The sequence below is a fragment of the Carcharodon carcharias genome, chromosome 12 (genome assembly GCF_017639515.1).
Source record: "Carcharodon carcharias isolate sCarCar2 chromosome 12, sCarCar2.pri, whole genome shotgun sequence".
NCBI lineage: Eukaryota > Metazoa > Chordata > Chondrichthyes > Lamniformes > Lamnidae > Carcharodon > Carcharodon carcharias.
The window spans coordinates 76,296,538-76,309,910 of record NC_054478.1 but is presented as its reverse complement, the minus strand read 5'-3'; the positions used below and the strand labels follow the sequence as shown (position 1 = coordinate 76,309,910).

The window sequence follows — 13,373 nt, the reverse complement described above, 5'->3', positions numbered from 1 at the left end:
TTAGTTTCTACTTTAATCCCATGTGTATGCACAATTTATTTCATCATTTGCATAATTAAAAATAAAACTGTAGGGATTCAGTGGTTTTGACTTCCTGGTTTGTTGTCTGTGCGAATATTTCAATGTGATTGGCTGCTTGATGGCATCTCTGTTGTTGGACCCAGGAGATCCCTGACATTGAAAACATGGAAATCCATGCCAATGATCTCTAGATCTGTGTGTCCAGGTGCTCTCTAAAGGACAGTGCATTAATGGATGGTATTTCCATGCAAGCTGGAGGGCCAAAGAGATGTGAGAATCAAGGCACGTTGATCCAGAGGCGAGTAATAGCCACAGTGGATTAACAGTGTACACCAATAGATCCAGAATAAAAGCAAAGAGATAAACGGAGTCAGTAACAACAGGAAGCAAGTGAAAAGTGACAGAACAAATGTCATTTGGCAGCATGAAGCAGAATAGGAACCAGCTCACGCAAGTACGCCAAAGAACGTGCAGGAGGGGCACTGGGACACTCTCACCTGAGCAAGGGAATCTGTGGCCCACACGCACAAGTGAATCAGCATACGCACAAGTGAGTCTATGCGCTCATGTGCACACGAGCAAGTCCTCCTGCTCCCTCCCCAAAAACCTATTCACAAAGCATCTAGGAGAGGAAGAAAACTCAGACTGAAAGAGAATCTGCTTCCAACCCTGTTTTCGTACAACTTCCACCTAGGCCGGCACAGTGTGTGCCACCTGAGGCAATTGCAAGGTCAGTGCTCGATAAACCAACTCCTTAGCTCAGGCTCGGGCCCCACCCCTTCGCCCGTGGATTTGGGGCGCAGTCTGTCTTTCTTGAAATTATCAATTTATTGCTTTTTTAAAATTCATGTTTAATGTTGTGTGAAACCTTATCCTACTGAAAATCTGATTATCAGCCCGTTGAGTGATAGAAAAATTGAAATGTGGCCCCCCCCACGCATAAAGGTTGGCCAAGCCTGGACTAGACAATCAACATTTCCAACCACTGCATTATAAAAAACATTTGAACTATTCAGCCAGAACAAGTGGAACCCAAGTCAAAGGCAGCCAGGGTCAAACTACCTAGTGCTCTGAAGGCAACAACTTAAGTATGATTTCCAATTCTGACCAAGGGGTCATTCAAGCATCAGAGGCAGTGTATAGAATAGCCAGAATAATCTTTGGTATCAGAAATTAGAGTTATGAGGAAAGACTGATTTGCTTTTCAGCAAATGCATCTGAGCTGCTAATAGGCGTATATAATAGTATAGAAAAGTTACAAGGGGAAAATTACTCAATAGTAAAGTTCCTGAGTAGGACAAGAACACAAGGTTCAAAATATTAAAAAACAAATTTAATTTGTAAGGTTATGTAACATAATTCAAACTATAATGCTGAATATATGATTTACTTAAATTGCAACTAGTTTTTTTTTTGTCTTGAAATTAATCCCAGTCATTTGGCAACCTGCAACTTATTTTACTAGAAAATTGTTAACACCTGTCTTATATCCCTCAAATGTGAGGAAAAGTATATTATAGGTTATCAATATTACTGGATGTTGTAGCAATGTTGGCCTGGGAAGATTTCAGAAATCAAGCTCATTGTATATGTAAATAGCATTCCAAGTATCATTGCAAGGTATAACTTTCCTATATCTTGTGCTGCTAGATTTAGATTCACATTTCCTTTGCCAGCAGTTAACTTGCCCAGTTTATAGATTTTCATTTGATTATCTGAATAATATATGCTCAGAAAGCCTGCTTTTGCATGTTACCCTGGAGTGTAATCAGTTGATCAAAGTGTTAACAGAATTACTTACTCTCAGCAAGTCATCTATTCTGCCTTCTTTCTTCTCAAGGTCCAGATTCTTGTTGCTTTCAAGTGCAGCCAATTTTCCCATAGTGAGTTCAGTCTTCATAAAAATAAGGCATTAATTATTACAATCAGGATATGCCAAAACTGCATACATTGCAAGAAAACATATTTTAATCCTGCACTTGAGGTTTGCACATTTAATCTGTAAATTGCAACTAATCTATAGTATATTAAAAATGTCTGTCTCAGAATTTCAAACGGTAATACATCCGTAGGTGGCACTGTAAACTTAACATTAACATTACATGATAAATTGTTGTACAGCATAAATGGTAAATGGTAAGTACTCAAACAGAAAAGGCAGCAAGACAGAAATCATGCAAGCAGCCTTTTAATTTAAAAATCAATTGAAGGACTCATGGAAGCTTTAAGGTAAACGCAGTACTGAGAAAAACATCTGAAGAGGAAGCATAATATTGAAAACGATCAGATGTTGGAGGCCCATTAGAAGAGACATCACGAATGCCATGAAATTCCAAAGGATACAATTCCACCTCCTCCCCACACATACACACACACCATGCCACTCCCCAGCTGATGAAGGCTGATGAAATAATCACAATCTCCACAAAAAACTGAGGAAGCAGCAGCATCAAAACTTGTGGCAGGTGAAAATCGGAACACAAACTTCCAGTTTGAGCGAAGTAGGTAGCAAATGAAATCCTGCTTCACCTCACCTACAAGAAGCAAACTGCACTTCCTGTTCCAACCCAATTCAGACAATGCAGTCCAATTAGCATTTACCTGAGTTGTCTTGCAGGAGACAGAAATTAGTTTTGGCTGTAAAGCAGAAAGGTCCGCAAAAGCTAATGCAGTAGGGGATGGACTATTCTGCCGAACCTAAAACAAAAAGATTATATTTTACAGCATTGCAATTATCAGTATACTACCCAAGGCAAAGGGCCAGGAAATTGCCCCAAGTTCTTAAAAAGTGAAGACATGTGAAAAAATGACTAAGGAATAGTGCTGAAAGCGAAATGAAGTTGACAAAAAGTATTTTGGCTACCTTGTTAAACATTTTAAAAAAATACATGAATACTACCAATGAGTTGTTGAATGTGTCGACGTAAGACAAATTGCAGATCTTTTTAGAAACAGAAAATAGAAGCAGGAGTAAGTCATTCAGCCCTTCGAGCCTGCTCTGCCATTCAATATGATCATGGCTGATCCTCTAACTCAACACCATACTCATTGATGCCTTTAGAGTCTGGCAATCTATTTCCTTCTTAAATATATTCAGTATCTTAAGCAGGGAAATCTGGACTAATTTACTTTTAAATTACAGTATCCACCATATCCAGTAAAGGATTAATTGGTTAACGGTTTTGTTCTGATTTTCACATTTGTTTGTATTTCAAAGGGTTGCCAGTGCCTCATCACTGAATAAAATTCACTAATGTTCTTTGAAAGCCCATCTTGAAAAGGGCAGCTGTTTGAGAGGAAGATAGCATTATTAGATGATCCTCTCCTTTGGAGCACCATCTACTGGCAGGCCAGTCCTTCTCTGTCTCCCTCTGTCCAAGTAAGTTTTACATAGAAACTCTAGTTGCTAAGTTTCAGTCAGCCCACTGCCCTCTAATCTCACTGACCAATTCTTACCTGCATCTGGTGACTCTGGTCACAATTATTCCAAAGGAATATACACCTCTGTGATTTGAAAGCATGTTGGCTGCTGAATTTGGAATTGATCTTTGACTGTGACTACTCCACAGGGTCCTTTATGTGAACTGCTGCTCTGTTTGCTCATTTGAACCTGCTTGCACTTAGGATGCTGACCCATCTCATTCTACTTCTCCCTTCAACCAATCTCTGTTCACATCTGTTGGCTTCCTTCACCACTGGTACAGCTGCCCCCAAACTCCAATGTTCTATTCTGCTTTCAAGTCTCACTACTTTGCCAGACATTCTCTCTACAGGGCTTCTAATAGCCTTGCTGCTCAATCTGCTCTAATCTTTCATCTGCTGTCTAATGTTCTTCTGCTCAATATTGCTCCTTGTTGTTGTCTTCAATGACTTCATGCAGAACAGAATTTTAAAAATATTTGATCATGGAATGTCTGTGTCACTGGCTAGGCCAGCATTTATTGCCTTTTCCTAATTGACCTTCAGGAAGTGGTGGTGAGCTGCTTTCTTGAAATGCTGCAGTCCATATAGTGCAGGTACACCCGCAGTGCTGTTAGGGAGGAAGCTCCAGGATTTTGACTCAGCAACAGTGAAGGAACGGTGACATATTTCCAAGTCAGGGCGGTGAGTGGCTTAAAGGGAAACTTCCAGATGGTGGTGTTCACATGTGCCTGCTGCCCTTGTCCTTCTAGATGATAGTAGCCATGAGTTTGGAAGATACAGTCTAAGCAGGCTTGGTGAGAGTTTCTGCAGTGCACCTTGTAGATGGTACACACTGCTGTTAATGTGCTTCCGTGGTGGAGGGAGTGAATGTTTGTGGATGGTGTGCCAATCAAGTAGGCTACTCTATCCTGGATGGTGTCAAGCTTCTTGCATGTTGTTGGAGCTGCGCTCATCCAGGCAAGTGGAGAGTATTCCATCACACTCCTGACTTGTGCCTTGTGGATGGTGGGCAGGCTTTGGGGAGTCAGGTGGTGAGTTACTCCCAGGATTCCTAGCCTCTGACCTGCTCTTGTAGCCACAGTATTTATATGGCTAGTCCAGTTCAGTTTCTGATCAATGGTAACCCCCAGAATGTTGATAGTGGGGGATTCGGTGATGGTGATGCCATTGAGCATCAAGGGGCGATGGTTGGATTCTCTCTTGTTGGAGATGGTCATTGCCTGGCACTTGTGCAGCGCAAGTGTTACTTGCCACTTGTCAGCCCAAGCCTGGATATTGTCCAGGTCTTGCTTCATTTGGACATGGATTGCTTCAGTATTTGAAGAGTTGTGAACAGTGCTGAACATTGTGCGATCATCAGTGAAGTGAACATCCCCATTTCTGACCTTATGATATAAGAAAGATCATTAATGAAGCAGCTGAAGGTGGTTGGGCCGAGGACACTACTCTGAGGAACTCCTGCAGTGATGCCCTGAAATTGAGATAATTGACCTCCAACGACTACAGCTATCTTCTTTTGTGCTAAGTATGCCTCCAACCAGCGGAGAGTTTTCCCCCGATTCACAATGACTTCAGTTTTGCTGGGGCTCCTTGATGCCATACTCAGTCAAATGCTGCCTTGATGTTAAGGGCAGTCACTCACAACTAACCTCTGGAGTTCAGCTCTTTCATCCATGTTTGAACCAAGCCTGTAATGAGGTCAGGAGCTGAGTACCCTGGCGGAACCCAAGCTTAATGTCAGTGATCAGGTTATTGCTGAGCAAGTGCCGTTCGATAGCACTGTTGATGATCCCTTCCCTTCACTTTCCTGATGGCTGAGTGTAGACTGATGGGGCGATAATTGGCCGGGTTGAGTCTATCCTGCTCTTTTTTTTTGCGTACAGGTCATACTTGGGTAATTTTCCACATTAGATGCCAGTGTTGTAGCTGTACTGGAACAGCTTGGCTAGGGAAGCAGCAAGTTCTAGAGCACAAGTCTTCATTACTATTGCCAGAATATTGTCATGGTCCAGCACCTTCTGCAGTTTCTAGATATCACATGGAGTGAATCGAATTGGCTGTAGATTGGCATCTGTGATGGTGGAGCTCCGAAGGGGGCCAAATAGATAATCCACTCAGCATTTCTGGCTGAAGATTGTTGCAAATGCTTCTGCCTTATCTTTTGCACTGATGCGGTCTCCCTGATCATTGAGGATGGGGTTATTTGTATAGCCTCCTCATTCAGTGAGTTGTTTAATTGTCCACCACTATTCACGACTGGATGTGACAGGGCTGCAAAGCTTAGTTCTGATCTGTTGGTTGTGAGATCGCTTAACTTTGTCAATCACTTGCTGCCTATGCTGCTGCTGACTTGTAGCTTCACCAGGTTGACACCTCATTTTTAGGTATGTCTACTGCTTCTCCTGGCATGCCCTCATGCGCTTCTTTGAACCAGGATTGATCCCCTGGCTTGGTGGTAATGGTGGAGTGGGGGACATGCCAAGCCACAATGTTACAGATTGTGGTAGAGTATCATTCTGTTGCTACTGATGGCCCACAGCGCCTCATGGTTGCAAAGTTGAGTTGCTAGATCTGTTTGAAATCTATCTCATTTAGCATAGTGGTAGTGCCACATAACACAACGGAGGGAATCCTCAATGTGAAGACAGGGCTTTGTCACCACAAGAACTGTGAGGTGGTCACAGTTGCATCTGCGGCAGGCAGGTTGGGGAGGATGAGGTCAAGTATGATTTTCCCTCTTGTTGGATCCCTCACCATCTCCCGCAGACCCAGTCTAGCAGCTATGTCCTTTAGGACTCGGCCAGCTTGGTCTGTAGTTGTGCTAACGAGCCACTCTTGGTGATGGACATTGAAGTCCCCCACCTAGAGTACATTCTGCACCTTTGCCACCCTCGGTGCTTCCTCCAAATGTGTTCATCATGGAGGAGTACTGATTCATCAGCTGAGGCGGGGGATTGCATGTGGTAATCAGCAGGAGGTTTCCTTGCCCATGACTGACCTGATGCCATGAAACTTCAAGGGGTGCGAGTCAATTATGAGGACTCCCAGGGCAACTCCCTCCAGACTGTATACCACTGTGCCGGCACCTCTGCTCAATCTGTCCTGCTGGTAGGACAGGACATACCCAGGGACAGCGATGGTTATGTCTGGGACATTGTCTGTTAGGTAGGTTTCTGTGAATATGACTATGTCAGATTGGCACTAGCCTCCAGATGTTAGGAGGAGGACTTAGCAGGGTTCACAGGTCTGAGTTTGCCATTGTTGTTTCTGGTGCCTAAGTCAATGCTAGGTGATTTGTTCGTTCGCATTCCTTTTAGAATTTTTAGCGGTTTGATACAACTAAGTGGCTTGCTAGGCCAGTTCAGAGGGCAGTTAAGAGTCAACCACATTGCTGTGGATCTGGAGTCACACATGTAGGCCAGACCAGGTAAGGATGACAGATTCCCTAAAGGCCATTAGTGAACCAAATGGGTTAAAAAGACCACCCTGTCATCAAATCCATAATTGTCCAAGGTCTCTGATCATGCTGTAACTTCCCAGTTCCATGCCCACTTCTCCCATAATTTTATGTTTGAATCTCTCCAGCCTAATTTTTCTGTGCTTATGGCACCCAAACTGCCCTGGTCAAAGTCAGATATCTTCTGTGGCCATGAAACATCATCCCTTTGCATCTCAAAAGTACAATTTTTGACAATATAATCCTCTGCTGATTGTGTGGTTCCACAACCACCCATCCCAACTCCGCATCAAGAGAAATGGGTTCTCTGTGTACACCCCGACAGGTCCATTAATGGCCATTTTCCCTTCCGTACTTAAACATTCATTTGTGGTTGCTGGTCGGTATCAATCAACTTCCACAAATGCAAGTGACAATCTGCTTTACCGCACCATTTCCAACAACCCAGTAAGAACCTTTGTCAAGTTGCACGTTTGTCATTATGTCATGAATAAGCTAGAATTTCTTCGCAACTGAATAATGCTGCCTCCCCATGGACTCCATCTCCCTTAATGGCTGCTTAATCACGCTGAACTAGTCACTGACAAGACCATCTCTTAGCTTTTACCCACTTCCAGTAACATCCACATCTCTTTGCTTCTGCAACACTGTGCAGCCTCTGACCCTAGCTCACCTGCATTACATTGAGAACCTTACCCATGATTTAGTCACTTGTAAACTTTTTTTTAAACGAACATTCTACTTTGCTGGCTTTAACTTCCACAGCTTCCAACTTGTCTAAACATCTACTGCCAGCACCATCTTACCTGCCCATCACTCCTATGCTTAGTGACCTATATTAGGTCTCTGTTCCCCCAATACACTGAACTTAAAATCTTCACCCTTATCTGCAAATCCCTCCATGGTCTCAGCTCCCCTTTTTCTGCGACCTTCTCCAGCCTTGCATCCCATCCTGCAACCCAGTCTTCTGACTCTCTCGCTTTCTCCGCACCCCTCCTACCTCAGTCCCGCTATCCAGAACGCCCTCCCTAAACCTATCCAACTCTCTACTCTTTTTACTGTCATAAGTCTCTCACCACTGATCAAACCTTCAGGCACCTCTCAAATCTGCAAAGCTTCAGCATCCATGAAGTGCTGTGGGACTTTTTGTATCTTAATGTGTTATGTAAATATAATCCATTGCCTTCAGTGGAATGAATAGGTACAGAATACAAGACACTTTCAGTGCTCAGAGCAAGTAGTGCAAATATCCATATGGTTGCATCAAAAACCAGATGGGATAACTCACATTACAAGGTGGCAATCATCTTAAATTTGTTTCAAGCAACTGGGAGAAACTGAATAGTCATTCTAATTGCAAATGTGTCTTAAATTATGACTTGTGCTGTGTATGAGTAATTGTGAAGCATTTCCTATCAATAATTTAATTGGTTAAACATTTAGTAAAAAATGCAAGAATTTTTAAATGTGCATGTTCTATTATTTTTCCCATGCCTAAATAATTCAGACAACATATTACTCAAGTCAAAATCCACCCCCTCTACATTTTTCTGACAATTAATACCATCATACAATTCTTTTAGTAAAGCTAAGGAAACACCTGGTCCTTGGCCCCTAGTGCTCTTAAACAAAAAGGTAGGCAGAAATTATTTATCTGCTTTCAATTTTTTCCCCTTCCCCTTTTTAATGAAAGTTCTCTTCCAGATAACCAGGTCATATCTAAAACTCACCAAGAATCAAAGTAATATTTTGCTTTGCCAAGAGCAAATCCACAACATTTTATACATGTCACTTTCACGAAGTCAAGGCTTATTTATGAGGAAGATTCAAACTTACAGAAGAAGTAGCAGAATGAGAAAAGGAATTCTGAGGGGATCGAATTGAAGGTGGTACACCTCTCACTGGACTGGTACCATTACCGCCTGTGTACTGGAAAATTTGAAGAAAATCCAACATATAAACACTGTATTCTTTAAACATTCAGAAAGCTAAATGGTTTCTATTAAAAATAGTATCATCAACAAATTATTCCAGCTTTAAAAAGCAACAATGCTGTTGTAATTAACAGGTTCCTAATAATGCATGGCATGGGAAATCATCAGCATAGGAAAACAAAAATGGTATGTCAACAAATCAAATTTATTACAATTGTTCCTGAGGGACAAATATGCACCAAGTTTTGGAATTTGAATTCTTAAGTTTTAGGGAAAATCAAAATTGCAAATTTTGGTATATTCTATGATTTAAAATAATCTATACAATGCTTACATCAAAATAGTCACTAATCTTATGTCCTCTTCCACCAGCTTTACCTGAACAAAAAATAAAAATAAAAAACAGATTATCTGATAATATACAACTGTATATATATATATATATAAATACTGCCAACTGAAGTATTACTTTTTCAAATTATCTTGAATGAATTGTGAACAGACATTTACTCAACCCTTTATAAATTATTGAATTTTGCAGGAACACATTCTTTGTTTGCAAGGCACATATTCCCCATACACAAAAAAATTTTTAAAAGACACTACAGCACACTTATTAATTAATAATTGAAGCAGTTATGTTAACCTGAAGTTAGATAGCATCAGCGTACACACACCTGCAATAATAATGTGAATTTAATGTTGCTCAGATCTCTGCCATTAGGAGAAGCTTGCAAGAACAGCCAAGCAACTAATTATGTTTTTGCCATTTTGTTTCCTCCTTTACTCAATCATTTAATTTAGTGCTCTCCATTGTTAAAGGTGTTGGCGTCCTCCCAAGGTACCAATTCACATATCCCACATGTGAGCCTCAAGAGCAAGTGTTACAAGGATGGCAGGGAATGGGCATTCGGATCATCTGTACATGCAAGCACCTGAGCAAAGGTGGCTGAATGACAATTAGAAGCAGGAATTCTGCATGCCTTCTCTCCCTAATGCAGGAGCATCAAGACCAATTGTCATGTTAGCCATTTTAAAAAAATGTTTACAATGAAACACCAGTATAACTTCCTTCCGATTTAGGAAACTTGCTATGTTGGGAATTATGAGATGTGTTATTGACCTAGTAGTCCAAGACAATGTGCTAGAGCACCAAAGTGTTGTGTAACTATGTACCATATAATATCAAGAATAGCATTATTAGTCAAACAGTAAAAAGTGACCTAGCCATCACCATCTAGTCAGTAAATTCTCTATTTTATTTGAAACAGTGTGTTTTAGATTCAGTTCAATGACTCACTAAATATTCAACATTTCTATACATGTGAAATTTAAACTAAATAAAATATGGCGAAATCCAAAGTTGTGCCAACATTTCTGCCATTGTAGAAAGATGCTGTTTGGATAAGCATTTATGATTACTCTGCAGCAAGAATACAGCATCCAACATCTACATGGAAACAGAAAATGTTGGAAATACCCAGCCTGTGTGGCAGCATCTGTGAAGAAAGGAACAAAGTTAATGTTTCAGGTCATGATCTTTCTGATAGGTCATGACCTGAAAGAAAAACTAGTTTTTCTTTCTCCACAACGCTGCCAGACTTGCTGAGTATTTCCAGCTTTTTCTATGTTTATTTCAAATTTCCAGCATTTGCAGTATTTTGCTTTTGTATCTACATGGGCATAATAGGAGAAAGACATTTACAGCTATAAACAAATGTGTAGGTCACAAGTATGTAGAATTACATAGTATTTACAGCAAAGAAACAGGATATTTGGACCAAGTGTTCATGCCAGTGTTTATGCTCCTCATAAACCTTCTCCAATCCTATTTATCTAACACTATCTATATCCTTCTACTCATCTGTCCCTTATATGTTAATCTAGCTTTCCTTAAATGCCTTTATTCGATTTGTCTCAACTACTCCTGGTGGCGAGTTCCACTTTCTAACTGCTCTCTGAATAAAGTTCCTCCTAAATTCCCTATTAGATTTATTGGTAACCATTTTATATTTATGGCGTACGTGTCTCCCTAAAGTGGAAACATTTTTCAACATCCAGCCTATCAAATCCCATCATAACCATAAAGGCATCTACCAGGTCATCCCTCAGTTTTCCCTTTTCTAGAGAAAAATGGCACAGGTTGGTCAAACTTCCCTGATAGGTTATAACCTCTTCTGATATCATCCTTGCAGGTCCTTTTTTGCACCTTCTCCAATGCCTCCACATCATCATAAAATGGAGACCAGAACTGTGGACAGCATTAAGTTTAACCACTGTAGTTTAACCAAGGTTCTATACAAGCTTAACAAGACTTCCCTGCTTTTCCATTCTATCCCTCTAGAAATAAATCACAGTGGTTGACTTGCTTTTATTTATGTCCTGTGTCAATACTTAAAGCAATTTGTCTATCTGTGCCCCGAGCTCCTTTGCTCCCCTACCCTATTTAGAAACATTCCTCAAGGGATGCATGGGCTTCTGTCTTCACACCTCCCGACTCCCAAAACCCGTCCACCATCTACAAGGCACGAGTGTGATGGAATACTCTCCACACTTGCCTGCATATGTTTTTCCAACACTCAAAAAGCTCAGCACCATCCAGGAAAAAGCATCCTGTTTGATTGGCACCCCATCCAATGCCGTAAGCACTCACTAGCTCCATCAGCTGCACATTATGGCTGCAGTGCGCAATATTTACAAGATGGACTGTAGAAGCTTGTGAAGATTTCTTTGATAGCAGCTCCCAAAATTTGCCACCCCTATTGCTTTGAAAGTGAAGGGCAGCAGGTATATGGGAACACCATCACCTGCAAGTTCCCTTCCAAGTCATATACCCTCCACACTTGGAAATACGTCTCTGTGCCTTCTTCATCAGTGTGTCAAAATTCTGGAACTCCCTACCTAACAGCAATGAGGGGCTAATTACATCGCATAGATTGCTGTGGTTCAAAAGGTGACTCACCATCACCTTTTTGAAAGCAAACAGGAATGGGTAAAAAGTGCTGCTGTTGCCAGAGAAGCCCATGAATGAATAAAAGAAAAATAAGATTGGTCAAGCACAATTTTTCATTTTGAAATCTGTTGTGACTATTCATCTATCTTTTGGTTTCTACATTTTTTTCCTATAACACCTTTGAGTAAAGATTCTATTATCTTTCCTACCACTGATATAAAGCTAATTGGTCAATAGTTCTTAAAATTGTTCCATTTCCCTTTTCAAACATAGGAATCAAGTTAATTGTGTGCAAGTCCTCTGGTACTATTCTTTTTTCAAGTGCATATGTATTTATTAATAATGTCTCTGCTACCTCTCCTAATCTTTTAATATGCTTGGATGCAATCTCCCCTCTTTCCATGTTGAATGTCATTATACCTTTTTAAATCTCTTCTAACTTCAAGGCCACTTTGTTAGCAGCCTGGAAAAGTAACTATTCAATATTTCTGCCATTTCACTATTATCTGCAAGCTTACCTTGTGCATTCTTTAGTGACCCTATCCCTACTCTTGATTTTTCTTATATTATTTGTCTGTAGAATATTCCTTTTTAAATTCCTTGATTTAAAATTCATAATTCCTGTTTTTTTTTTTAAAACTTTCTCCTGATCTCTTCACATTCCCTTTCATCATCTCCTTTAATGTTTATGTATTTACTGCATACCTTTTTCTTTTGCTTTAATTTTACCCATATCTCTATTAATCCACGTTTAAAAATTGATTAGGTTTTTTTAATATATCTCTCAAATTCTATTGATAGCCTTATAAAATATTTCTATTTTGTCATTTTACCTTTCTTAGCTTCATTCTCATCCCCAGAAAATTAGATTTTTTTTCAGATTTATTACTTTTGTCTTTGTCTTGCATCTTTTGCAAACATTTTAAACCTTATTATGTTATGAAAATATGAGTGTAGACCATAGGTAGATTAAATGAAATTGGCCAGGTCTATCTAGACTTTGAACCTACTGTCCATTAACCCAATAACAATTTTTCTATACGTAATTGATATGTCTTGTTGTATATCAGTTTAATTGTAGATTTTGTTGCACTCAGTGGCCGGGTAGCATATTATTTCTGTTGCTATACACTAATAAGAAATGATAATACTGTTTTCCTTTGGATAGCTGGCACAGTCTTTCAGAAATCAAGAGAGGTTCCTGGGAGTATGTCAACATTTGCATGGGGTTCCTCATACAGAAAGGTTTGAAAATCACTGGTCTATGCAAACAACATAATGCAAATATATTCAGATTCAGCAGGGAGGTCACAGATTTTTCACTCCTTTTGTAAATCTGTACACTGCCTGTGCCAACCTTACATATGGCAACTGAAATTACAGCTGCTTGAATTTATTCAGTTCTGCAATCTAAGATCCTAGAAAGCTACTGCAGTGTAAACAGTGCTAGTTCTTGGCATATATAGTGGCTGTTCAGGGCTTCAATTTGGGCTCTTTACAGTTAATTAATTCTCCACAGAATCAGGTACTAACTTGTATCCACTGTAGGATTCTCCGCGCATTTTATAGTTATTCTATAGTAAAC

General features: G+C 40.2%; 1 protein-coding gene across 7 annotated transcripts in view; it reads right to left on the bottom strand.

The window, feature by feature from the left end:
• The window catches only part of tlk1a (tousled-like kinase 1a), a 192,625-nt gene that overhangs the window by 70,895 nt on the left and 108,357 nt on the right, over positions 1-13,373 (bottom strand). For 6 of the 7 annotated variants that reach the window (XR_005944582.1, XM_041200926.1, XM_041200927.1 and 3 more), the window contains exons 6-9: positions 9,170-9,213; positions 8,738-8,830; positions 2,623-2,718; positions 1,823-1,915 (exon numbers count right to left, since the gene is read on the bottom strand). Coding sequence is in view for 6 of the 7 variants with exons in the window: in XM_041200926.1 (XP_041056860.1) it covers positions 1,823-1,915; positions 2,623-2,718; positions 8,738-8,830; positions 9,170-9,213 (326 nt within the window). In the remaining variant the exon portion in view is untranslated. The remainder of the gene's footprint in view (positions 1-1,822; positions 1,916-2,622; positions 2,719-8,737; positions 8,831-9,169; positions 9,214-13,373) is intronic. The other variant, XM_041200929.1, reaches the window with a different exon arrangement.